The sequence below is a fragment of the Ambystoma mexicanum genome, chromosome 12, assembly GCF_040938575.1.
Source record: "Ambystoma mexicanum isolate Mex_15411 chromosome 12, UKY_AmexF1_1, whole genome shotgun sequence".
NCBI lineage: Eukaryota > Metazoa > Chordata > Amphibia > Caudata > Ambystomatidae > Ambystoma > Ambystoma mexicanum.
In genome coordinates, this window is record NC_090936.1 from 500658013 (window position 1) to 500685456 (window position 27444).

General features: G+C 45.2%; 1 protein-coding gene and 1 long non-coding RNA gene across 2 annotated transcripts in view; one reads left to right on the forward strand and one right to left on the reverse strand.

Annotated features, from left to right (window-relative positions):
* Positions 1–27444, forward strand: part of LOC138513710 (uncharacterized) — a 107308-nt gene that overhangs the window by 36271 nt on the left and 43593 nt on the right. The window lies entirely within an intron of this gene.
* The window catches only part of ISX (intestine specific homeobox), a 73620-nt gene that overhangs the window by 16796 nt on the left and 29380 nt on the right, over positions 1–27444 (reverse strand). Inside the window, exon 2 of the mRNA XM_069628783.1 lies at positions 5970–6206. Coding sequence (XP_069484884.1) covers positions 5970–6206 — 237 coding nt within the window. The remainder of the gene's footprint in view (positions 1–5969; positions 6207–27444) is intronic.

The window sequence follows — 27444 nt, forward strand, 5'->3', positions numbered from 1 at the left end:
GACACGGACACGGACACGGATGCGGTTTTGCCGGCAGCCATGCCGCAAATTGCGGCATGGCTACCGGCATAACTTGTAATGAGGGCCAATGTGTGTTCTTGAGGTCACATGTGACAGTTGTGGCCTGAGCAGATGGGACCCTGTTTCAGGTGGCTTTCCATTTGATTACCAGGACTTTTGGGATTTCGGCATTGGACATTTTTGTGTTGGCGGACAACTCCCTACTTCCTCTGCTCTGTTTAAGTTTTTTTGAGCCAACAGCTTGGGGAATAGATGCTCTCTCAATTCCATGGGCAGAAACCGCCTCTACAGCTTTCCTCCAGTTCCTCTGATTTCCAAGACAATACAGGAAGTCAGGAGCAGTATATGCTTAGTGATCTTGGTGATGACACACTGGCAGATGAGGGTGCGGATTTCCCTTCTTTTTCGGCTATCCTCTGTTGCCCAGCCAATCCTCCCACAGGTAACCCCTGATCATCAGGCCAGGGGTCTTTTGGCTTAACAGCAGATGCAAATGGGCTTCCTGGATGTTGAAAGGGCGGGGTAGTTTAGCCAAGGTATTCTAGGGGATATTTATTTATCTATCCTGGGGTCTCTGAGACCGTCATCCCGTAGATCCTGCGCCTGTCACTGGTGTTTGTTCATGGCCTGTGTTGCAGGAATGATGTGCTTATATTGGAGTGCAGGGCAGTTTCCTTTTACAGGTTTCTTCAGGAGTTGTTCCAAATGGGGCTAGCACACTCCCCCCACCACCCCTTAGGGCATAACTGTCAGCCATCAAGAGCTTAAGGGGCTATGAGGGACCCTAGGAATGGGATGGAGTCAGACAAGCCTTTGGTAGCAAGTTTCCATAACCAATTAGATTTGGCTCACTCCTTTAATAAATCTCTGACCCTCAACTGTGACCCACTACAAGGCTTTGGGCTCTGTGGTGTGCCCCTTTTGAAACTCTTGAATCAGCCAAGCTCACATTTCTCCTGATAAAGGCAGCTTTCTTAGTGGGTGTTACATCTGCTAGAAGAATAGAGGAGTTGGGGGCCCTGCTGTGTTATTTCCCCTACTTAGATATCTCTCCAGAGGCTACTACGCTCTGACCCCCTTTTTTGCCCTAAGGATGTATTCACTGGTCAACTTTTCCAGGAGTTCTTAATTCCATCCCTTCTGATGGCTTCAACATCTTGGGAATAAGGCAGGATACCTGTTGTTAAGTGCTATCCTTTTATGGCGTGGATGCTCATTTAAGTAGAAACAAAAGGATAAAGCAAATTCGGGAATTGCTGATATGAAGGCAGGTCGCCTTCAAGAGTAAGTACTTGGCTGAGGAAGAGTAGGACTAGGAGTAATGAAGATTACCCGTAAACAATCAAGGCATATCAGCCTCTTCCCCTGTTGCACACTAAACTGTATTATATGCACAGAGAAGTGGCAAGTCCACAAACCGATTCATTATACGCCCTTTAAATAAAATCATTCAGGTTAACCACACTTTTGGCCGGAGATGTGTTTTTGTGATCATTCATCAGACTCCACTATTTCCCAAATACTTCTGCTAGTCATTTCCAAATTGCAAATTGCAGCGAACCCAATGCACATTCCATTGAAACCAAACTGCATACTTATGAGCACTGCCCCCACTCCCCCTAATATCTAATGTTTTTCTAAGCCAATTAACACATTCCATATCCAGCATCTGGTCTTAAACCTCTCCTTATTTAAGTTTATTTTCATTTTGTCTGGATGACCCCAAATTAGTGTGTTGTTAATAGCCAACCCAAACAATGAGCGTGGTTGTTAGCTCCATTAGCACACTGGCATAGTGCACAGAGTTCTAATTGTGTGTTTTCAACAAAATCGAAGGAGAACATTCCCTTTAATGAAGAGGCGTTTGCGAACGTACGCCCCTTCATAATAATAATTTGGCATTTATATAGCGCTACGATTCGAACCTGCGTTAGCAGACTGCACGGATGTCAAAGCAAGCGCTCTACTCCCTGTGCCACTTGACCAAGGCACAGGTTTACTCTAAACAATATGGCCACCATAGGCACAACAGGGACTCAGGAGTGAGTTTCTTTTTGCTGTCTATGGTGGATAGGAGTGATGAGAAGGAGTATTGTGGCGGCCAGCTGCAGAGTAGCTCAGGTAGATACATAGAAAGAAGGGTGGACGTATGGGAGGAGGAATAGGTGTTTCAGTGGGAGGTTGGGAAAGAGGAAGCCAGAGCTTAAAGGGATGCTCTAGTAAAAAATGTTATTTAAAAAATAGATAGGCAACATAAAAAAAAAAATACTAGCATTCTCCGTTTTAAAACTTCCTATGAAAATTTTGAGCTATTCAAGCTCAAAATTCGCAAAAGCAAGCACATGGGCGCATCCATTTTGTGAAATGGAGGCCCTCCTGTGCTGGCTTTTGCTTTTGCGGCACTGATGAAGGAAAAGCCAGCCAGCTGTAGTAAACAAAGGCTACCGCTGGGTGGCTTTCCCTTCATTAGTGCTGTAGGCGGAGGACGGGGACCGGAGACCAGAGCAGGAAAGCTGCAGCTGAATCTCGGTAAGTGCTATTTATTTTTTTTTTAAAAATAAGCACTAGCTGCGTTTTTTTTTCTAAGTTTTCTGGGCTGGAGGAGCCCGGAAAACTTAGAAATAAAACCGCAGCTTTAAAAACGTATTTATGTTTGCGGTCACTTTTGAAGCAACCGCAAACATAAATACAACGTTGTGTTGGAAAACGCTGCGGTTTTTCTTTCCAAGTTTCTCAGGCTCCTCCGGCTCGGAGGAGCCTGAGAAACTTGGAAAGAAAACCGCAGCGTTTTCCAACACAACCGCGTGTGTTTCTGCCTGCTGTGGCTATCACTTTGGGACTCCGGTGCTCCCAGGGGCTCAGACCGGACTCATCAGAGGCTTGAACTCTTGTTTTCATTCTAGTGCATGATTGGTGGCTCTCTTTCTGGCTTCTCGGAGAGACCAAACTTGGAGCCCTCAATTAGGGACCCAAATTTGGGGGTGTGATGTGCTCCATCTTAATAGATCCAACATCCTTTGACTGTTCTAATCTCTTTTCCAACTCCAACCACCACCAAAACAATTTGAGATATGTCTCTGTCCTTTACACATTCCTCCTCCCCATCACATGTCCTGGGGAAACACACTTCCAGCAACACGTGTTACCTGCTGTACCACCAACTTGAACTCATCCCAAACAGTACTCACACCCTGGCAGATGCAGTTACCCTGTAATATCATGGTATCATGTATCATCATACACAAAAAGCATGAGTTCTTCAATACAGTTTCTGACCTCACTTTCGGACACAGGTACAGCACTTTGATAGCCGAGTCCTAGATGCCATGCCATATGGGCTACATCAAACAGCGTAAGGTCAGCAAGGCTTCACTGGAAATGTATCCATGCAACTGCCTGCAACCAGTAACCACTGTAAAGACCCTTGGTTTCCTCATTGAGGCTAAGTTGTCCATGCCCATTCTGGTGGAAGTCACAGAAAAAGGTGACCTTTTCCAGTTTAAGTTCTTAAAATTCATCTTTCTGTACTTGTCACTCCCTCATCTGCTCCAAGCTATTGCAACATGTGTCCTTTCTCTTTTGGATTATACCAGGTGTGTCTACCTTGGTTTTGCACAGCATGAATTTTATTGGGTGCAGAGAGTGACAAGTGCTGCAGCGTGGCTTCTGTTTCAGTGTGGCCATCAGTAGCATAGTTCTCATGCAGACTCTCTCCACTGGTTGCTGGTGACAAAAGGCTTTGCATTGTTTATATCCATTAAATAACCCACCCAACCTCTAAGGCCCTCTGTCTTTGTATTCATTTCAATTCCAAGAATTTAGAAGAGAACAACTTTAGTTGTCACTCTATCTGTCACATAATTAGAACATTTCAGGAAACTGCTAAACCCACTGCTGTTCTCCAACTAGCCAGCAGGCAATATAATGGTAGCAATTTAAAGTTTCTTTAGTGCCAAGTTGCCCCATACGAAGTAAAAGTTGGGATCAATAAAACAATTAACAAACCAAGAACCATTAATAAATGTTGCCTAATTCTGACAAAGGTTGAGAACTGAATGATCCCAGCATACTCGCAGAAGGTTGGAGGTAGCTCAAATTTCTTTGGTGGTGGTTGGAGTTGGAAAAGAGAGTAGAAAAGTTAAAGGATGTTGGATCTATTAAGATTGAGCACATCACAACCACATCACGTTGTCCACAAGGCTTTCTGGGGCCTGGAACCTACCTACCTAAAATGCTGCTTACCTTAATACTATCCCTAACGAGCCCTCTGCTCATCTACCTCCAACATTCTGCGAGTGAGACGATTCTCCAAGCAGAGATTTGGAGGGAGATCCTTATCCTCTGCAGGTGCCTCCCCTCTGGAATAGCCTCCCTGCCACCCTATGCCTTGAACCGGATCTCCTTAAATTCTGGAAACTCCTCAAGACTTTCCACTTCTCCTCTTCCTTCTGTCTCCCGCTACCCTGCTAGTACAGTTCTGTTTTTTGCTCCCTCCCTCCTCTTCCTTACAGCATGCTGACTGGCCGCCGGGTGCACCTCTGAGTCTCACTGTTCCCGGGTACCCCCGCCAGTCCTCTCTCGCACTTGCCTTAGGGCTCTATACCTCACCCAATGCACTTGAGAAATTAACCAAAGAGAGTGGCTCTCTCTGCACTTAACCCTTTCTCAACCAACCTGTTGCACTTGATCCTCCCCCTTCCTGTGACCCTCTGTGCACTTGCTCGATCCGTACGCACTGTGCCTGAAGATCGTCTGTCTGTCTCCCTTGTCTTCACCCCTTAATTGCATTGTTAAAACTGCAGAATCGCCGCCAGGCCTATTTGCTGTCTTGCAAACTATTAAATATATTTTTCACGCACTTACTCTGTCCGTGCAGACTATTATCGTCTCAGAATTTCAAGGGCTCTGAGAAACTGTTTGTTTTTTTCCCATGCTCCCACCCTCCTTGAGTACTTTGAAACACTTGACTGTTTAAAGGCGCTATATAAATAATACCATACTATACCATACAGTTGTAATTAAAGGAGTAGGACCTTAATGATTTTGGTCAAGTGGCTGCATGAATGCATTGTAATGGAGTGGGGATAATCAAGAACCATGGGGTAAATCACATATGACACTGCTAGTTATGGATTTGACTGGTCCAGCACAGGTTTCGTGGTTCCAGAAGAGATTACTGTGTACAATACCACAGCAATTGTGTAAATCTAAATGCCTGAAGAAATGTCCTGGCAATTAAGTCCTTCTATTGGAATACGTCATAGGAATGTCCAAAGAATTCCACAAAATGTTGCATTCTGCAAAAATCAGAAATTCGTCTAGTACGTTTTAGTGAAGCCTCCAGGAAAATATATGCAGAACTTTTGATGTGTTCATAATTCTCAATCATTGTGCTGAAATGAACCCCCTTATTCTTAACATTTGGGGGGCAATTGTAAAATATTCCGAAAATGCTTTCCTGTCTGGAATAATTAGTTCTGATTAAATCTTCTGTGAGAAACGTCCATAGAACGTTGATGCCATCTAGTAAAGGGGAGGGTGGCTTGCCATCTAAAGTGATGTACAGTACAATTGACACTTCAAATTTGTAAAATATTCAGAGGGAATCTACACAATTAATGTTGTTTTGTGTCTGAAACCAGCCCAATTTTTGTGGAAATGTATTTCACGTTGTTCACTATCTAATTTTTTACCATACCATACGATACATAATTCAAAAACACATCTGGTTGTAAATTAATAGAAAAACATTGTTTTAGTTGTATGGACTTTTTGTGGAATTGCATAGATTTGAATGGGGATTAGTATCAGGATTCGGGAGATTTCTAGGCAATCATGGTCATTCCTTGGGTTCAGGCACATCTGGATCGCCTTCCGTGTGAACATTTTTATACTGTAATGGGAAATTCAAAAAGCAAAAGGTCTCGAGCCTGAAGAGAGTTACTTACCAGAGAAGGTATTTTCAGGTGAGTCACACATCTCATCACTTTCGTCATCTTGGCCCACTTCTTCTGTGCATGTGTCCTGATCCAGCAATGGGACAGTGCTGCTCACCCCTGTATCGCTGGACCTCCTGCACCTCACTGGTGAGCCCAGACCAACTCTGTCCATGATGTGAGACCTTAGTTTGTTGGGGGAGGCTGGGGCCTCTGAGCTGTGTTGAGGTTCCCTTAATAAGTCAGCATCTGTGAAGTAAGTGTGAGAGTGTTAGGTACATAGGTGGTGAGGACAGGTTTTGCCCTCTGGTTTTACATGTGAACTCTCTGGAGTGGAGCAACTTCAGATGAAGGGACATACTACACTGTTTTGATTCAAACACACAACAAATTACCAAATGGTCAAAATCGTGAAGAACTACGTCATAGCAGTTTCATGCAGTCACATGCAGGGCCAAACACTCTTTGTTTGCCTGTCATAATGTGGAGTAGAAGATGCACACCAATGCTATGATCCATTGTGATTTGAAATGATACATTATTTCGGAATGTTTCACCAAAAAGGCATTTTACATCTGCTGAACACTGTGAAAGTATGCCAAATTGTTTGAACCCCCATGGATTCATTTTATCGACTAATTTTAGTATTGCAGGGAAACATCCAACGAGAACAAATATTTCACCTGTGAGACCAGTTATGGTATTGAAACAGAGCAAACAACAAGCATGGCCACCATACAAATAACCAAATGTAGTCCAAAACGTGATTTACTAAGGCGAACAATACACCGAATGAAATTAAAGAACCAGCTAGTCTACAGACAATGAACAAAGAGAAATGTACGGAGACTTCGAGGACATCTATCAATCATCCAAAAGAGCCAACTGCAACACATTCAAAAGGCGAGAACAACAATCAAGCTCATGAAAATCAACCAGCTCAGGGGAAACTCGTTTGTCTTGGAAACAAGACAGTGCAGCTCAGCACAGGTTCAAAGCCCGATCCCGCGCTTAGATTCCACTTATTGGTATTAAGCGTGTTATAAATGAACAATTATAATTTCCTAAAGTGAAATAATGAGTCCAGTCTCATTGGGTCATGCTGGGTCACGCTGTAACAGCAGGAGCAGGAGCATAATCAGATTCCAACAGATGTACCCATATTATCTGTTTATCTTGGATGAAATGAGGTTCAGTTCTACCCTCGGGCATTTGCCTACCACCAGAATCCCATATCCTGCAACTAGTGTGGAAACAAGGAGGAAGACGTGGTTCAGCCAGTTACAGACTCATGAAAACAAATTCCCGCCACTTGTCAGTTCAGGAATTGGTACTGTACCTATAACTCTATATATTCATGTACAGAAACACCATGAGTATCGTGACCCCCAAGTTGTGTGAGGTGAAGGAACGCTAATACAATCTAAGGAGATCTACTTATAGTGGCTTTGAATAGATATGAATTTGCTATCCAACGGGAAAATAAAGGGAGGGGAGTGATCACTTTTCTTACCAATCAATGGATTCTGCTACACACACTCTCCATATAAATAGGCATTTAACCTCTCTTTCTGTACTTTGCCTACAAGTTGTGAAGTTGTGTTCACCGATGTGGCCTTGTTAATATATTATGATGTATGGGAACGGAAAAGGCAAACATATTTTCACAAAATTTGAAGTTGAATGTTTCCCTTTGAGGTTATTTACTTATGAATTTATCTGAATTTATAAAGTGCTGAGGGCAAAGGGCTGCAAAGATTTACAATAAAAAGTGGTAACTTAAACAACATAGGAAATAAAAGGCAAGCATCATAAAGCTGCACTTTGAAGAATGGAGGTAGCAAGAAGATTACATCCCAGAGTGGAGCAGAAAGAAACAAAGGTTTGGTAGACTATATGTGTTATCGTAAGTTATATAATGTTAATAAGCATTTATACTGTGCCCATCACCACTCAGGTGTCTACATCGCTGAGACTTGTCTGAATCGAGGCATATTGTGCCCCAGTGTGGAGTACACCTGACTGTTGACTGTGGAAGAAAATGAAAAGAAGAGTTGAGCGGCTAGTGAAAGTGGGTTAGAATAGAGATGGACAGACAAACGATTGGGAATGTACAAGAGGATTTAAGAGAAGGTGTAATCATTTGTGAAGGATCAAATAAATGTTGCACTGGATAGAGGGATAGTAAATATGTGCCCACTGTATCAGCGGTTTCTGTTAAGGCGCTCTCTAGTACATTGATAGAATTAGTTTGTGTATGGCTTTGTGATGGACTCGGGATTTTCTGGAGTTATCCCTTGAGGTGTGGAGGATTCTTGGCCATATTACAATTGTTTTTATGTCCCTCCCCATAAACAAGAAGGGAAATATGGAGCTGCAGAGTCGACCTATATAAGTGCCAGACTAGTGGCCTGATTCACAGCAGTGTTTTATAATGGTGCAATCCCATTGGAAAATGCTCTGTGATTCAAGCCCTAAGAGTTTGTGGAGTAAAGGTGGATGTGGGGAACACAAAGGGACAGCGGGATGAGAAGATGGTATATCCTTTATCCTCCAAGAGCGGTTACAACTTTTGCCGATTGAAGAGGGATGAAATTGGGTGATCTATGTCAGGTGCTGTGAGAAAATATATAGCAGTGCTCTTAATGATGTGCACGCATCTACATTAAGAGCATAGACCATGCAACTCCCACACTGGAGTAGGGAGCCACTTTTCCTCGACAAAACAAATGCGTCCAAAGTGAGTACTCATGCTAGCAACTATTGCACGCACATTTGCAGCCATGCTTATTTGCCTAAGGACACAGACATGACTTGGATCTCAAAATAGCCAGAGACCATTCAAAACTAGGTAGACACCCCTGGCCAATAAAACAAAGATTAGAGTTGGTGAGAAACTTGTTCATCCCCCCAAGATTTATTAAGAGAAAATATGTGTGTCCATTGAAAAAAGTAGGCATTAGACGATTAAAAACTGCACAATAACATCTTGTTAACTAAAACACCTTCATAAGTAATAAGGGAATCAATGATCTCCCCCAAAGTTCTCCCCCAATTGGGATGAGGCTATGCAACAGAAAATATAATCGCTCGTAATTTTATTGTGGATATTAAATGTAGTTATCTCACAAATAAAGATATAATCCCATATTCAGGTACACCTTATTCTGTTGTGAATATTCAACCTGGCTGTCAGACCTATTAAGGGACCAGAGCTTCAGTTCTTGTGGGCAGCTTGAGCATCACTGCCACTCTCATTGGTAATTCTGTTGGAGTTCTTATACCCATCCTGGACTTAAGTTTTAGCTGTCCCCACTGAGCCGTAAAAAGCTGTTAAGTGGTTTGCGGATTTAATGAGCAACAGAGGGGTGACCCGTACCTGTCTTGCAGGGTAGTGTCAACTTTCTCATTGGGGAACCATTCTTCAATTCTCTTTTCGAGAGCTTTCTGCTGGGGTTATACCCAGGCGGCTGATACTATGTCATGAAGTTGCACTCTCCTTTCTTGGCTGGTAGTTAGTTAGCCACTCTCCTAGCGACATCTAGTCTAACATGCTCTGCTATAAGTAGTGACATGAGTGTCCCTTCCACCGTGGGATAGTTCCCCCAGCTATGGCTCTACCTTTGTCCGCTGCTTCAGTTGCTAATATATTTCTTGGAAAATATTGGTCAATGCTTCTTGTTATTGATTGTCTATTAACTCCAGATATGTCCAACTGCAAACCGAAAACCCAGTTTCCTAGGGTCATCTACATGTGGGCCCCTTGCTCACTGTGCTCAGAGAGACACAGCTTCAGCTCACTGATGAGGCCCAACAAGGCTGAAACATGTGTATGGGGTTGCTGTTGGTACTCTTGTTCAGAAGGGAATTGCCATAGCATTTCGGTGCTGGACTGCCCATCTGGGCGGGACTAAGACTGATATGCAAATGGATATTTCCCATCTGTGAAAGGTACAGTGAGCTAAAGCATGGCTTCGGACTCTCGAGTGGGTAGCTTCCCAAAGAACAGGTCAATGGGCCGTGTTCGTTCTCGCAGAGGGGCGCCTATGGACTACTATTCAGAACTCAACAAACACGTTCAAAATGGAATCGAAAGCAAGGCTAACTGAAAGAGACATGCAGGTAAGAGTACTGTAACCAGAAGTTGATGGCATCAAAAATCGGGAAAGACGGTACAGATTTCTAGCAGTCCTGGAAATGGATGTGAATCCCACAGGGTTGGGAAGGTTGTCAAGGAACTCATTAACCAATTATTTCAAGATGAAGGAGGATTAGACATACAATTAGACAAAGCACACAGTCATTATTGTGTTGGTAAAATGCTTATTATGACAAAGATGAGTGAGTTGGACTTGGTGGCGCATCAGCAACACACAATTTGAGTACTTCACAACCTCCACAGGATTCATTTATGCAGATAGTGAGCGAGCCACCCTCTCACAGAGTGGCTTTGGGAGAAGGGCACAGGTGTCATCTGGGGGTTTCCCTCATTTTTGAGATGGTTGATAAATGCTACTGTTTGACAGAGCCAGATGAAATAGCACAAGTGGTCCTGTCATGAGTGGAGAAGGCAGGTAAGAACCAAATGTAAAATGAGGGAAGGAATCCTAACAATAAAGTGCCTCCCAAGATAGCTGGAGGTGGTAGAAGGATTCTATGTGAATTGACCTTTTTTTAAAGGTCTCAAGAGAAAAATACCTTTTCCTCTTTTTTAACATTTTTTCAGAGGGTTTCACCCCGCGAGCACCCCATTGTTCTCCCCCAAACCCTGCACCCCAACCCGCTCCTGCAGGATTTCAGCCCCAGCACCCTCACCCCACCCCCACCCTCAGGATTTCAGTCCCAGCCCCCCTACTCCCTCCTATTGCCACAACCCACACACTAACAAACACGCACCCACAAATCCCCATATCTCAGCCCCAGACCCTCACCCCTCGTGCGTCCACAGAGCAGTTTTTCTAAAGCGACCTTTCAGTGAAAAGATCTTTAGAAAAAGATCTTTTCACTGGGAATGGGTAATTTCATACACTGCTGAAAACGGGTCAGGAACAACAGAAGGTAGGTGAGGGTAGTATAGCTCAGAGGCAATGCGCACATCTTGGAAGCAAGTTGACATAGAGCAACAAAGGTTTGAATCACCGGTCCACACTTGGAAACCTCTTTGTTATTAAGCACGTTATAAAAATACAATGTGGCATTCATTCCCCGTTCCAGGGGCTAGAACGAGGGGTAATGGTCCAGCAGCCCAAGTTATTGGCCTGAGCGAAGCAAGGGTGGATAACGAGGGCTCTGGTCTGTTATCCCCCGTTCCAGCTCCTTGAACGGGGGACGAAGGCCATTAAGAACACCGGGTTGCCAAAGCAGTAAGCCTGGGTGCTAAAAATAAGAGGAATTTACTACCTACAACAGGACATGCGCGGCGTCCCGATGAAGGAAGGAAAAGGAAGGAAAATCCTTTTCCAAGATGGCCACAATGTAAAGGGAAGATCCGTAGAGAGTCCTTCTTCCCTTTCTATAGCAGCCGGTAGAAGGCAAAGGGAAGGAGTGGATGTAGCGGCGGCGGGAGCCCCCGCAGAAATACGGTAAGTAGGGTCATGGGGGGAGAAAAATAAAAAAAATATTTGATTAGATACGCGAATGAAGGCCAATCATTCTGGGCATCAGGCAAATAAAGCAGGGGTGGGGATGTTGTCATTGAAGCATTTTATACTTGAGAAAGCTGTAGTGAGAGGATTATTGGTGGTAAGACTGCTGTTGGTGAAGGGCTTTGTTTAGAGTCCAAATTAGGCCCAACCAGAATTTGTTGAGCAACGTTTGGGGTTGATCACAGCATAGGTGGAAGGGTTCTTTACTGTTGGTGGAGATTTTAATATGGTCACCAAGGTACTTGATAGACCAGTGCTGACACCTACACGACAGTGGAGGGCAGATAAAGACCCACAGCGGTTTAATAGCTTGTTACTGACATTCTTTTTAGTGGATGTGTGGATGGATTGCACTGAGGGGAAAAAGGGACACACCTTTTAATCCCATTCCAATAAAATGCACCCTAGGTTGGATTGCATCCTGTTGGAGGTGGGACAGCAACATCTCACCTATATGTTGGATATTTTTGCCCATGCCAATGCGCCACACTCCATCCCTTTACCAATGGGGGAAAGAATCTGCCAAACATGGAGGTGCTAACCCCTGTGCACGCCCAATCTGCAAAATTGCGCATGGTTCAGAAATCGCAAAGAGGCTGCACCACCTTGCCACACACAGGCAAAGTGGATGTCAAAGCAAGAACTCCCTGCGAGAGAATGCCAGTGGGTGTTGTTACCTGTCACATGAATCAAGGCCACAAAAGTGGGCTAAAATCCGAAAATGCCCTTGAATACAGCTTCCTAATCAATGGCAACCTTCAAAGTGTTGTTTTGATGCTAAATTCAGTCATTTCCCCAGTGAATTATTTAAAGGAAAAGGGTGCTGAAATCATAGATTCTCCTGTGCAGTCAGAGGAATGCAAGCCTCACTGACTGACAGCTGCATCAGAAAATTAGCTGTCAAACCCAGTTTAAAAGTGGTTCTGTTTCCTGATTAAAACGGCAAAATTCACCTATTTGATGAATGTTTGTGAAGGGCTAATTCTTTTAAATGTCCAAATCCCTTATAAACTGTGCTGTATATGTGTGAAATGAAAAGAATTTAATTTAACAGAACCAAGTCTGGAGCTAATTCTGATCTGACAGTCCAGCCTGGGAAAGATTCACATTTCAGCTTGACACTCAATTGCTACAGGAAGGCTAATGGCTGCCTAATGGTTCCCGCATAATGACAACAAGGAGCACAACGAGACCGCATCAGAAATTCGTCTCTGGCTGAGCCAAGAACAATAGCAAGCTGCCCAACTGATCTCTACAGGGGACCTTCCCTCTCCAGGAAGGGGACACACCTCCCTGATCAAAGGACTGGGCCGCTGCTGCCTGGGAAAGGGATGTTACAAAGGAGAACTTTGATGTTAAATCCTTATTTGTGATTAAAGTTTAAAACTCTTTAGCTGTGGAACCTGAAGGAGTATAAATCTAAAAATTACTACATGTTAACCTAATTATAGGCCAATGCTTTTACGACATGGATGAAATCTGTACCACTTAAGGAACCAAAGTTACGAAAAAATCCTTATGATAGCAGAACTATTAATGTTGCAAGCATACGATTGTATGTACATGATCCACTGATAAGCGTCCAGAGGTGTACTGAATTAGAAATTATTAATCCAAACTGTTATGATTAAAATTGATGAATTCCCATAGAATGACAAAGACAGCTCTCACCGAGATGGGAATTGGATTCCGGGATAAACCATAAACAATGTAATGCATGTGTCTGATTTTAGTACAGGGCATGATTGTAAAAATGTGTATTTATGGGAAACCTAAATTGTGGTCAAAATCAATGTGGGAGTTCCTAAATCCCATCGTAAAGATGACAGCCCTGTTCTGACTGCTAAACAAAACAAAGCATGTGCCTGCGGCCACTCACAGTCGTGGGGGTGTGTTTTTGAAATTCTGCCCACACCATAAACTGGGGGATGGCATTTGACAGTACAAATATAGGAACTTCACAACACATAAGAAACGCTGCTTCCAGAAGCAATCCAGATTTCCGCGCAGCACCTTGTTCCAGTACTCTTCATCTTGTAGCTGACTCCAGACTTCTTTGAAGATCCAGATTTATTTGCAGAATCTAGACTTTAGCATTGCTGAACTCTTGCTAACTAGACCCAATTTCAAACATCCAAAACTTAAAAGACTAATTCTGATTCAGCTTGGCTTGCTACCATTAAGGCTTGCCCACTGGAACTTGCATCCTGTAATCTGCTGTGTCCAGTGACCAGAAGGGTCCATCCAAACCCAGTCTGAGGTGCAGTCCAAAATTGACCAGAACTGCGCCACTGATCCAATCCCTCCAGTGGTGCCCTGCTGCCGGTAGACCTGAACCGATCCCATGACCAGAACCAGACGGTACAATTGAATTACAAAAGACTGTAAGCATTAATAGGAAGAACCGTGAGCCATAGTATATCTGCATTGTATCATCCCAATCTCAACCCATCCCATCTTTAAATTCAGAAACCTTGTATCGTTAGAATCCTTCTTGCGCTGATTTTTCTCATCTGTGTTACAAAACCATAACTCTTTAGTGATCTTGATTAACTAAAGCAAAATCCCAGAACAAAATCGAGTATCCACCACGTGAATGGTTGCGCTGGCCATGTAGCTGTGAAGATTCATGTGCGGCCTCCTCTTTTTCATAGTCATTAATATAGTGTAATAAAACTTATCTGCCATTTTTAAAACCAAATTTCTGTTCCATTTCGTGACTATTTTGAAAGAACGCCTCTCACTAAAACCTCTATAATTTCAACTCTCACTGATACCTAAGACCCTTAGCTACGTCGATATCTAAAAATCTCATCGCGGAACAGTGCATTTGACCTGTTTTTCTCAAATATCGCATAGTAAAAGTTTGTCGCAAATTTGCAGTTCTCAAAAGTTTACATGTGTCTTTTCCCCATTTCAAAATACTTCTTCCATCCCATCCTGATCTAAAGTGTGTACTGTTGTTTATATTATAGCTCATGTGTGTTAGGACCTCTTTAGTGTTGCTTTCCTTAGACTTTTTGTTCATTTAAGCATTTTTGCACCCTTTTGCACTATTTTACAAAGCAATTGTGACCTATCAGTTTAAAAAGTGTCACTTTCCAAAAACGTTTTTCTCTCTTGTTTGGGGAAGGAAGATTGTATATAAACTCTAGACCTTGTCTTTCATTCCTGAATACCTGCTGATTACTTACATTTGTGTAGGATTGCTCATTTGTATTTAAACAAAATTTTGCAGGGGAATATTAACCTAAACACTATCTGTTCACAAATCAAAACTGTTCTTTTTCCTGTGGTTTGTATGATGCATCATTAAAAGTGAATTCAATTGCTTTACTTTTTTTCTGAATTGTATTGTCACCCCTTGGTGATTGCTGGCCCATATATATATATATATATATATATATATATATTGATGTGTGATTTGAATATGAAATAAATAAATAAATATTTACCTTTACAAACTAGCCTAATTCCTGATCCAGTGTGATCTAGGGGGTAATATGAGTGGGTTTTGGTATGAGTGGTATATCATTCAGAATATTAAACTTATAGACACACATAAATAAGGGTTTCATTGCGCACTACATGCTAGGCGAGACCTGGGTGTGTGCCTGATTGAAATCCTTTACACATACACTAGCCATTATTTTGGTGGCATGGTTACATCATGACACAGTTAGTGTTTTATTGCATATTCTGATCTCCAGACATTAGAAGGGTAGATGGCCGTGTAAGGCCACCCAACTAAGGAATGTTAATTTCAGGGAGAGAAATAGGGTGAAGAGGGCAAGGGTCTTCGTCATTAACAAATGAGATGGCATCTCCCCAGTAGTGGTCTGAGACACAGCAAAGGTTACCTTCAGTGTGTTGATTATTTTGGAAGGGACAAAACAGAAATTTGAGAATACTTTTCTTTAGTCACTGTATAAGCCTTTGTCAGGCATTACCAACATATGCTCAGGCCCTCACAACGTTTGGCAGGTATTGACATCATATGACCACACACTTGCATCATTGCCAGGGCATCCCATCAAATGACCAGGTTCAAACAGAGGTATCTAGCAAAGGTTTAAATACCTTTGCTAGATAACTCCTGTAAATATCCAGTTACCTACACCATTTGCATGAAATGCCCACATACTCACAACGTGTGTGTATGTTTGAGTGTGTGTGTGTGTTTGTTTGCAGTGTGTGGGTGTGTGTAGTGTATGTAGGGACGTGCTTGTGGTGACAATGTGTGTGGGTGGCAATGTGTGTGGGGGTGATGTAGGAGGGCCTTGTATATGTGTAGCTGTGTGTTTGTGGGAGGATAGTGTGTGGCGGCTGTGTGCCTGGGCTGTGTGTGTGGCCTGTGTGGAATGTATTTGTTGGAGCAGTTTGTGGGGCAGTCTTAGTATGTAGAGTGTAGATTGTGTGTGTGTTCAGTGTGTGTGCACATGCATTGTATGTTGGCAGTTTTTATGTTGGCCAGTGTCAGTTTGGGAAATGCGTGTGGGAGCAGTGTGGGTGTGTGGGGGCAGTGTGCATGAAGGCAGTGTGGAAGTGGCAGTGTGTGTAGTGGCTATGTGTGTGGGTGGGTACTGTGTGTATGTGTGGGAAGTGTGTGTGGGGGTAGTGTGTGTGGGGTTCGGTATGTATGTGGTGGAGGAGCAGTATGTCTGTGGACGCAGTGAGTGGGGGCAGGACGTGTGTGTCCTTTGGTGGCAGAGTTTGGGGGCAGTATGTGTGTTTATGTGGGTAGTGGGCAGTGTATCTGTGCAGGGGGAGTGTGTGGGGGAAGTGTGTGTGTGTGTGTGTGGGCAGGGTGTGCAGGGAGCAGTGTGCAGGGGCTGTGCATGCGTGTATGAGGTCAGTGCATGTTTGGGCTCAGTGTGAGGGATGTATGTGGGCAGTGTGTTTGTGTCTGTGTGTGCAGATGGTCCACTCTGTGTCAGGAGGGTCATTTTTGTGTGTTAGGGCAGTCTGTGGGTTGTATGGTTATGGTGTGTGGGGGGTGTGTGTCTTTGTGAGAGCATTGTGGATCTGTAGAGGCAGTGTGTGTTTGGTGGCAGTGTGGGTATGGAGGGAGAAGCAGTGAGTGTGCAGAGGCAGTGTGTGGGGGAAGAGTATGTGTGTCTTTGGGTGGCAGAGTTTGGAGATAGTTTGAGTGTGGAGGGGCAGTGTGTGGTGGCAGCATTTGGGGGACTGTGTGTGAAGGTAGAATGTGCTTGGGGCAGTGTGTATGTCGGTGGGGGCAGTGCATTTGTGCAAAGAGAGTGTGCAGTAAACGTTTGTGTATAGCCAGTGTGTGTGGTTGCAGTGTGAGGGGGCAATGCATGTGGGCAGCATGTGAAAGTGTGGGTATAGTGTATGTTTGGTGGGGCACTGTGTGGTGTGACAATGTCACTGTGTCCCTTCCTGGACATAGGGCTGTGTGTGGGGGGTTGCTCACAGGGCCAGCTCCACTGCCCTCTACTAGATGTGGGGCCCAGGGTGGTATGGGGATGATCCCCAGGACTCTCCTGACCCCTCACATAATATTGTGGTCCAGAGGTGGGTTTTGTCTGATAGTCCTGTCACAGTCCGCTTGCCCCATCAGGTTTGAGTGCAGAAATGTGACACTGCAGACCACCAGGGGAACTTGACTCTGTGGGTATTTTATGATTCATTGGTGGTCACTAGGAATTGTGAGAGTGAGGGAAACCTTACCTGCAGGCAGGAGAAACAAGACGAGCCTGACAGTGGGAACAGCTGAAAAGGAGTAGTGTGGTAGGCTCTTCAAAGTCAGCACCCCACCCAGCCTGTAGGCTTCCATATGTACATGTCAGTGTGCATGCATTCTTGACACAATTCTAATGTGGTGGATGAGCCTTTAGTAGGCTTGGGTTGTGGGAGGAGTAGTCCCTTTGGCTTTCAATCCTTACACCCTGAAGAGAGCATGTGGTTGGTACTGACCTATTGCTACGTGGCAGTAATAATCAATCAATCAATCAATCAATAAAACTTTATATGATACAAAAGCCATACAATTTCATAGAAATAGAAGGCAACACATACATAAAAGTTCATAAACAATAAAGAGCAACACATACACATTTGATTTTGTATAGACAAAGAAAGGGCGACATGAGTCATATTATAAAAATATCCAGAAGAATTTATCATAAAACTCCATATATTCAACAACAACGGTGAAAGAATTCCCACCAAGTATGGGAGTAACGCCTGTCCAAAGAATACTATATGCTGACGACATCATGTTAGTGGATCAAACACCGATCGGCCTTCGGAGGCAACTACCCAACCTATCAAGGTATATAGAAACAAACAAATTGAAAATCAACATAAAGAAAACAAATATAATAATCCTAGAGAAAGAAATAAAACAACAAGAGGTCTAAGAGCACATCATGGCAAGTTGAGAACAACAAAATTGAAGAAGTAGCGGAATTTAAATATCTGGGGGTCGCATTGAACAACTCTCGCTCAGAAGTATGCATGGAACGATAGATCTGGTCGAAAGCAAAATCTTCAACTATTCAAGCGTGCACGCTAGACAACAAATTCGGCTGCTTCTCCTTGATACCCCTGCTAAACTACTACAAAGAAAAAGTGGTCCCTACCCTGCTATATGGAGCCGAAGCTATGCCAGCGCTACCGGAGGAGATCTGAGAAAATATCGAAGGCTTCTTCTGGAGGTCCGTGCTGTCTCTCCCCAACTCAACCTCAATGCCAGCCATCAGAAGAGAGTTGGGCCTCATCTCTCTAAAGGCCACAGCGGAAAACAGCAGCATATCACTCTATAGAAACATCCTGCTTCCGGAAGCATCGTCCTTATATAACTTGCTACACAAAGAAATCAAGTCAGGCAGATCGAAAATGCTAGCCGGCTGGGTGATGAAAAAAAAGGCCCAATTGGAGGCAATCGCATGGTCAGAGGATGAGCTGCTACAAAACCCACTCAGAATAAAATAAAAAAAACTAGAAGAACTTGATTGGATCACCACTCTAGAAAGGGTGGACAAGAATAAACTCTTAAGACATCTGCCACCTTTCTCTAGAAAAGCAAATGACCAAGCAGAAATCTACAAAAAATTCCCTAGAAAACTGCTCCCTCACCTATTCCTCATAGCCAGATTAAAATTTACTTCCGACCAATGAAATTCGGCACATTAGAGGTCTGTCAAATTCTAACGCATGCAGACTATGCAAACAGGACGATGAAATAGAATCCATCCGTCATCTAGTGACCTCATGCCCGGCACTACTAACAACCAGAGAAAGCTACCTAAAACTGGTCCTAGACCCCTACGCGGATCGCGAAGAAATGACCTGGTGGCCACGCATGATCAGCGGCCAAAAGACTGCATGGGCAATCGCCACCACACAAATTTTGCAAATCGCCCTAGGAAAAATCGAAAAAGAAAAAGAAAATGAAGAAAAAAGAAAAAGAACCGCAGAAAAGAAAGTAAGAAATGACTCAAACCACAAACAAAAAAGAGAATTCTGCCTTTGTAAAAACAATTAATTTTGTTAAACACAAATAAAAAAAACCTCAATATATAACATTTCTGAAAATACAAAAAGACCAAGATACAGTGTAAAAATTCTAGCAGCGTCAGATTCATAAAATAACATTCTAAAATGTCAAGTGGGGAGAGTGTACTCACAGCCCCACCGACTGTCATTGCCCAATAAACAGATTACCAGTAGCCAATTTCCCCAGAGCAGTTTATGTTTGTTTTGTTTATTTATAAAGCACGCCACATCCTGTGGTATCTGGGCGCATGTTATTTCAGTGACCAGTTTGATTATTTTTTGTCTACATTTGCCAGAATGTATGTGGGGGCATTATGTGTGTGATGGAAGTGTGTGTGTGGGCAGAATGTGTTGAATAGGTATGTGTATTTGCAACGTGGCTGTGTGCAGGTCAGTGTGTGGGTGCAGTGTGTGTATGATGTGTGTGGGCAATGTGGTGGAAGTGTTAGTGTGTGCCGCATTATGTGAGATGGGAGTGTGTGTGTGTGTGTGTAGACAATGTGTGTGGGCAGTGTGTGTGAGGGCAGTGTCTGTGGGAAGTGGAAAGTGTGTGGGGACAGTGTGAGCGGGAAAAACAAAACTGTGCGTTGCCACACGATAGCCCCATATGCACTCCCAATAGGACAGAGTCCCAGATTCAACTCTCAGAAGTCTAACCACTGACAAAACCCAAGACGGGATATATGCTGGGGTATAGACTATATTACACCTTTTAAATAAAGTCAATACAATTCAAAGAAATCAAAACTCTCAGGCGGAGAGTGCGTATGTCTCTATAGGACTTCGAGGTACTGGTATTAGCCAGTCACATAAACAGTTGGGTATAAAATACATGTAAGCATATTCCAAACAGAAATATCTTCAAACGTGTAAACTTAAACCTAAATTAGAAAGTCGACCTGACTCTTTCAAACCGATGAAACCGATTCAGTGACTAGTGTTTACAACATCCACACTAGAACACATGAATTATCTAGGTCGATTAACACGGTCCCAAAGCACCAACGGGTCTATTTTGTTGCCAACGTGTTTCGGATTAGTGAATAATCCATCTTCAGGGCTATGGGTGCTTTTAGTTCAAAACTAATCTCAATTTGCCACAATGTGGATACCTAAGGGATAACAGAAGAGATAATCACTAACGGCTCAAAAATTAAAGCTCCACTCAATCTCTTAAATACTGGAGAAAACACAAACCTTGTGGTCCATATACAAAAGGTGTCAACGAATTCAGTGGACTGCAGTCTCTCACTGCGTCCAGGTACAGATACAGGTCAGACAGAGTAAACCGGGGTCCCTAAAGGGAGGAGAAACATGCAAACGTGAAGACAGCTCAGCTAATTGATAGCACGTTGTCCAAAGGGGCCACTACATACACGTTGAGAAAGCATAAAATGGGAAAAACTTCATAAGGGTACATCTACACAGTGTTCCAACCCTTGTGGGTACCCATGGGTGTCACAAGGCCTTTCTCTCCCCCACGCTAGTATACTGGGGCTTCAATTGCAAACTGCTGGAATAGCGCACACGTTAAATAAAAAACGCTTACATGTGCAGCAACAACAACTGCGGGGCTAAGCATTCAGGTGCGGCATGCGCCATAATTTCCAGACATAACAAAGGGCTCAAATGTGCAGCAACATTACATACGAGCTTGTCAGGTGAAGCCATGCCGGCACTCGTAATGTGTCAAATTATCATATTTTTGTGTGTTCGGGGGCCAGCCGTCGGCGGTTACACAAGCATACATCCACACGCACCCATGCATGCAGAGAACACACGCCGGAGACGTGTGATGGCTCCGGTCTCCGGCGCGAACTGCCGGGCACCGCCTTTATTCTTCAAACGCGCATGCGCGAGCTCCATAGAGGCTCGATCATGCGTACCTCGTGTACGCAGTACACAACATCCCTCCTTTTCCCCAGAAACAAACAATTAACAATTAACTGCAGAAACAACAGCAATTAACAATTAACTGCAGAGAGACAACCTGGTTCCTTCTTCGGATTTACAACGACAGATTTCCCCGCCAATGGTGCAGGATCCATGATAAAGTCTCGGAACCTCTGTGGAAGTCGTCGTCCGGCCCTGCTCGGGTATCGTGGTGCCGCATCACCAGGGGCCTCCGATGTCTCGGGATCTGCAGGTGGAGTGGCTTCCTCCGTCCCTGTCTCTTCCCCTTGTTCTGGGACCTGTTCTGCTGTTGCCTCGCCACCAGCGGCCTTGATGCGCTTGAAGAATGACACATTTCTGGTGATGGTTCCTCTGGCATTGGCTGCAGTGACCATTGTACCTTTCACGTGTGTTACACCCAGTGGTTGGGTCTCGTAAGTTGTCGACAACTTTCCTCCTGCTATTCTGTTTCGTACCAACACGGTATCTCCAACTGCAATCTGTTTTTCCGGCAGTCTTCTCCGCGCTGTTCATTATCGTTTCTCCATGACCTTTCTAACTGTACTTGGTCATTGTCGATCGCTCCTGGTTGTCTCCCTTCTGATTCAGGTATGAGTTCTCTTGGGATCCTCTTGAAAAGTGCTTCCGCATGGGCTATTCCAGTTGATCGATGAGGTGTTGTGCGATACTCCCGGAGAAATTCGAATACATTTCGTCGGAGGTCTTCACCTCCATTTTCGGATATGCGAAACACCTTGTTTAGTGTGCGCATGAAACGCTCTACTTCTCCATTGGCTCTTGGCCATAGTGGGGTAACTTTTCGGTGTTTTATCCCTCTCTCTTCACAGTATCGAGCAAACGATTGCCCTTGAAAAGGTGACCCATTGTCAGAACATAACTCGATGGGAAAACCATGGGGTGCAAATATCTTGTCCATGGCCAGGGTGGTGTGGTCGGTGGCCTGGGACTCGACCAGTTCCACCTCTGGATATCGGGACCACTGGTCAGTTACTACTAGGAAGTGTAGTCCTCTTCCGGTAGAGCCAAAGTCAGCATGTACTGTCCCCCAGAGTACATCACTTCTTGCCAGGGTCTGAATCGGTGGTCCTTTCTCCGCCGGGCTCGTGGCTTGGCACGGGATGCATGCCCTCACAAAATCTTCCACTCTCTTTTCCAATTCAGGGAACCAGGCTTTGAGTCTGAGATGTGCCTTCATTCTGGTCATCCCTTGGTGTCCGTTGCGTGCCAGCTGAAGGACCTTCGGCACGAGTGACCTGGGGATCACAATCCGGTGCCCTCTCAGCAGGAGACCATCGGCAGTTACTGACAGTTCATGTCGTGCACTCCAGAGCAATTGCAAATCCCTTTGCGTTTCTGCATTTCTCCAGGCATTGTTCAAGAGGAGCTCCCGCCATGCTCCTGTGGCTATCGCACCTTTCACTCTCAGAAATGCTTCATCCGAGTTCGATTCGTTGGCAATTTCTTGTCTTGTCAAGGCAATGGGAAGTGCGAACTCGACGACCATGTGAATGGTGTCCACACAATTTGCAACATCCGTAGTATCTCTGGATCGTCCTGCGCCGGGGTGACGAGACAAATAGTCCGCAGGGTTGTGCATACCTGGGCGGTATACCAGCTTCACCCCGTACTCCATGAGGGATAGCATCCACCTTTCTATCCGAGGTGGCGGTTTGGAAGAAGCGCCTGCCAGAATGGGAATTAGGGGCTTGTGGTCCGTCACCACTACAACATGTTTCCCCAGGATATATAGTCTAAAATGTTTACAGCCCCATAGTATTGCGAGGGCTTCGCGTTCAATTTGAGAGTATCTTCTCTCTGTGTCTGTGAGTGCCTTGCTGGCGTATGCAACGGGTCGCATGGATCCCTGTTGATCCGCCTGCATGAGAACCGCCCCAAGTCCCACTGGACTGGCATCCACTATAATTTCAGACTCCCGGGCTGGGTTGAAATATGCCATGGTATCTTGTTCAGACAGAGCATCCTTGATGGCCGTGAATGCTCTCTGTTCCTTTCCAGTCCACGTCCATGCCACTTCATTCCTAGTGAGCGCTCTCAGGGGTTCAGAAAGGGATGCTAAATCTCGAATAAAACACCCACAATAGTTCACCATCCCTAAAAAGCTGCAGACTTCTGCTGGGGACGTGGGAGGTGACGCCTCTCGAATGTCTTTCACCTTCTCAGGATCTGGGGATATGCCTCCCGCATGGAAGACAAATCCAAAAAACTCTAGGCTGTCCTTCAGGAATTCGCACTTTTCTTGGTGCAGTGTCAGCCCGAGGCTGTGGAGTCTGTGAAAAGTGTTTTCCAGACACTTGATATGCTCTGCTTCAGATTTGGCAAAAACTAGGATATCGTCTGACATGTTTATCACTCCTTTTAGTCCGGACAGAGCCCCCCTGATAGCATTTTGGAAGACTTCTGCCGCCGAGGATATTCCAAAACTGAGTCTTTTATATTGATACAGTCCTTCGTGGGATGTAAAGGTCGTAATATATCTAGACTCTGGGTGGAGCTCCAACTGGTGGTAACCTGCTCTCAGGTCTAGTTTCGAAAAGAATTTCGCACCCTGATGTTCTCCAACAATGTCGTCTAGAGTGGGAGTGAGATGACATTCTCTTTTTATAGCCAGATTAGGAAGTCTCATGTCTACGCAAATGCATACAGCCCCAGGCTGTTTGTGCTTTGGGGCCACTACAATTGGAGAGACCCACGAGGTGGGTCCTTCCACTTTTTCAATGATGTCTCGTTCCACTAAGCCTTGCAGCTCCTTTTCCACCTGAGCCCTCAGATGAAACGGTATGCAGCGATGTTTCAGCGCCGTTGGTCTGACTGACTCATCAATGCGGAGCCTTATTGGCTCAGCCTTCAGTTTCCCTATGCCTCTGAAGAGCCTCTCAAAGCGTGTCAGCAGGCTGTCCAGATCTGTATGATATACAGCAAAAGTGAAATGAACAAGGTTGAGTGCTTCAGATGCCGCGCAGCTTAAAAGAGAGTGCGGGCTTACGCTGGTAACAAAAAACCTCGCTTTGATGCTGTTCTGGCCATGGGTCACTGGGGCTACGAATACCCCTTGGATGGGTAGGTGAGTATCTTCACCAAAAGCGTATATTTGAGCCTTGGAGGGCGACAGGGTTGGTGGGCCTGCACGTGCGTTGTAATGTCTGTCCGCCAGTACGCAGACTGAAGCTCCCGTGTCGATGAGGACTGGAGTGGGAATTTCTCCAATGTCTACAGTACATATGGGTCTTCGTCGAGTTCCAGGGCCATTTGCGATGTTGGAAATGACGAAAATTTCTTCCTCCTCTTCTTCCTCTTCTTCGGCAATGTGTAGGTCATGCACGTCCTGTTCAAGGGATGATATGCCCCTCACGGTGCGAGCGCCACCTCTACCGGCCCTCTCTGGTCCTCTACTTGCTGCCACGGGCATGGCGGCCCTACACATTCTAGCGTAATGCCCAGGTATCCCACACCTGCCGCATGTTCGTGATTTGGCTGAGCATTCACCTCTGTGTGGGAGGTCATATCCACAGTAAGAGCACGACTGAGGGGTACCTGATGTCGTGGGCCCTTCTCCCCTCTTCGGTGTCCATCTGGCCTTCCCAGGTGTGAACCGTCCGACTGCAAGTGCCTCCTCCTCATTCTTGGGATGTGTGGCTGCGTCCATTTTCGATCCTCTGGCCTCCGCCAGTTCATAGGCTCTTCCCATGTCTAGGATTTGCCGGAGAGTCAGCCCTGGTTCCCTCAGGACTTGCCTTCTGAGTTTTCCTGAGCAGCATCCTTGCAGCAATTGGTTACAGACCATTGCTTCTTCATTGACCCACCTGCAGGAGCTCGCTAGGTGTCTCAAACGGGCACAAAACTGGTCCAGTGACTCTTCGCTCTGTTGTTTTTCTGCCCCCATGACGAACCTGTCGAAGTCAACATTCGCTAAGGGTAGGAAGTGATCCCGAAGTGCTTGTTTGATAGCGTCATATGTCGCCACTGGAATGTCGAGGGAGTCATATATTTTCTGGACTTCAGTGCCTGCGGAGTACATCATGATGGCGATCTTTGCCTCGTCCTCTGTCTCCCCAAGGCTCTGAACATCATTTCCAGTCTTTTGACCCATATGAGCCATTTTGGGCCAAGTTTCGATGGGGGCCCCGTGGTATCAAATTCAGGCATGGGAGCCAGAGTGGTGCGCACTCTGCGTGGTATTGGGGCAACAGCGCCCTCATCATCTGTTTCTTCACCCATCACAATAGGTACTCACAGTATTTTTTTGGCAAGTTCATGGGTGATCCGGCTCCCAACTGTGGCAGAGTCTTCCTGCTGGCTCTTCTGCCACTTCCTGTGTCACAGCCCTGCACCAGCTGGGCTGTGGAGTGTCCAAAAATTGTTGCAGCTGCTTGCAACGGGCAGATGGCGCACGAGCACCCAAAACGGGCCGCAACCACTGCGTGTGTTGTAGTGAACGAGCACTCAAAATGGCCGCCGGCTGTTAGAGTGGGTCCGCGACTGCGGAGTTGTATTCTGTTTCGCCGATGTCGTCGGAAACGGGAAGACAGCTCCGATCCCATCCTCGTCGCCAGTTTTGTGTGTTCGGGGGCCAGCCGTCGGCCGTTACACAAGCATACATCCACACGCACCCATGCATGCATAGAACACACGCCGGAGACGTGTGATGGCTCCGGTCTCCGGCGCGAACTGCCGGGCACCGCCTTTATTCTTCAAACGCGCATGCGCGAGCTCCGTAGAGGCTCGCGCATACGTACCTCATGTACGCAGTACACAACACATATAGGGGAGTACAAGCCGTGTCGCCCCTCACAAACTGAGGTGGTTTTGCATATCCTATCCTTCGAGGGTGAGAGAGAATGAAACATCACTCACCTCGTACATGAAGACGGAGAGCAGCTATCCGACGCCGATGCACGGTGCTAACTCTCCAATGTTTATGGTGGTTTCCATGGCAAGTTCGCACACGCGCACTAATGCCTTGGACTGCCATCTTGGTAGGGGCAACTTCGTTATATTATATCCAAGAGGATAAACAGCACCTTCACGGGACCGAGGTGTGACTGGGTAACGGCGTGCTATCTGCCCAGAGGTACTATACTTCCTCACTCCAAGGCTCAAATGGTACGTGAACCAAGTGGGTCATTACATCTTGAATTCACCTGTTCACTAGACTGCCATGCAGACTTAATGTCGGTGGGCAAAAGGGGGAGTGCAGATCAAAGTCTGCCGGGGCCCCCCAGGGCCACCCAGTAAGTGTAACACAAGCTAATGGTTAAAAAGAACCTAGCCCTAGTAGTTAAAATGGAAACACATAGGGATCTTGAAGTTTTGGACCCCACTACCTCAGTGCTGTCAACAGAATTACAAAAAACAGCATACATGTTAATATTGATCATTCAGTAAAATCAAGGAGACCACTGGTATATATGTTCCTAGAGACAGAAGTCAAGTTGGGCAATTGAAAGATCTATATGAATCTTCGACAGTGCCACTGAATTACATAAACAAAAGCAGATATCATAGGAGGTATGAGGAAGCGTAAAACAGATGCTGACAGGCAATCAGAAAGCAGGAGTTTAGTTGATAACAAGCAATGACCATACAGCAAATAGCCTATTCATTCTGCCGTGACTGGAACTCCCTCTAACAGGATTCCAATCCGTTCACATTCTGAAGGAGATGACCATCGATCTCTTCGCTCGTACGGTGAATTTGCAGTAGCCTATACTGCTTACAATTTGTACACTGCTCCAAAAGTATAGCCTTTAAACAGATGGCTCACCTGTTTTTTCACATACAGTATTTATACATAGCACATCAAGTCGAACTCAGAGTTCATACCTTCAGGGCTAAGGCAGTCTAGTAACTCAGTCCATAGAATTTCCCTCTGTTGGAGTTTCCTTACTATGTCACCACCCCTGGGCCCCACTTTAACTTGCTCCAGTATAACACATTTTAATTGTGCTACTGTATGCTACTGTATGTAGGGCTTCTGCAAAGTGTGCTGCTACTGGCGATTTCTGGCTGCTGGTACGGATATTTGATTTGTGCTCGGTCCAGCGTATTTTAGCCTTCCTCATGGTCATACCAACATAATAAAAGCCACAGGGGCATTGCAGGCCATAGATAACGTTCATCGCATCACAAGCTCAAGAGTGTTTGAGCCAAATTGCTTTACCCGAATGGGGATATCTGATGCTGTTACCCTTAATGACATTTGCACAATGCTGACAAATCAAACAAGGGGTAGTACCCCTAAATATGTGTGAGTGGGGGCAGCTTGCATGTGGGGGAAATCGGTGAGTGGCCAGTGTGTTTGTAGGGGCATAGTATGTGTGTGGTCAGTGTGCGTGCAAGGCAGCGTGTGGGGACTGCGCGTCTAGGGGCAATGTGTGTGGGGGTAGAGG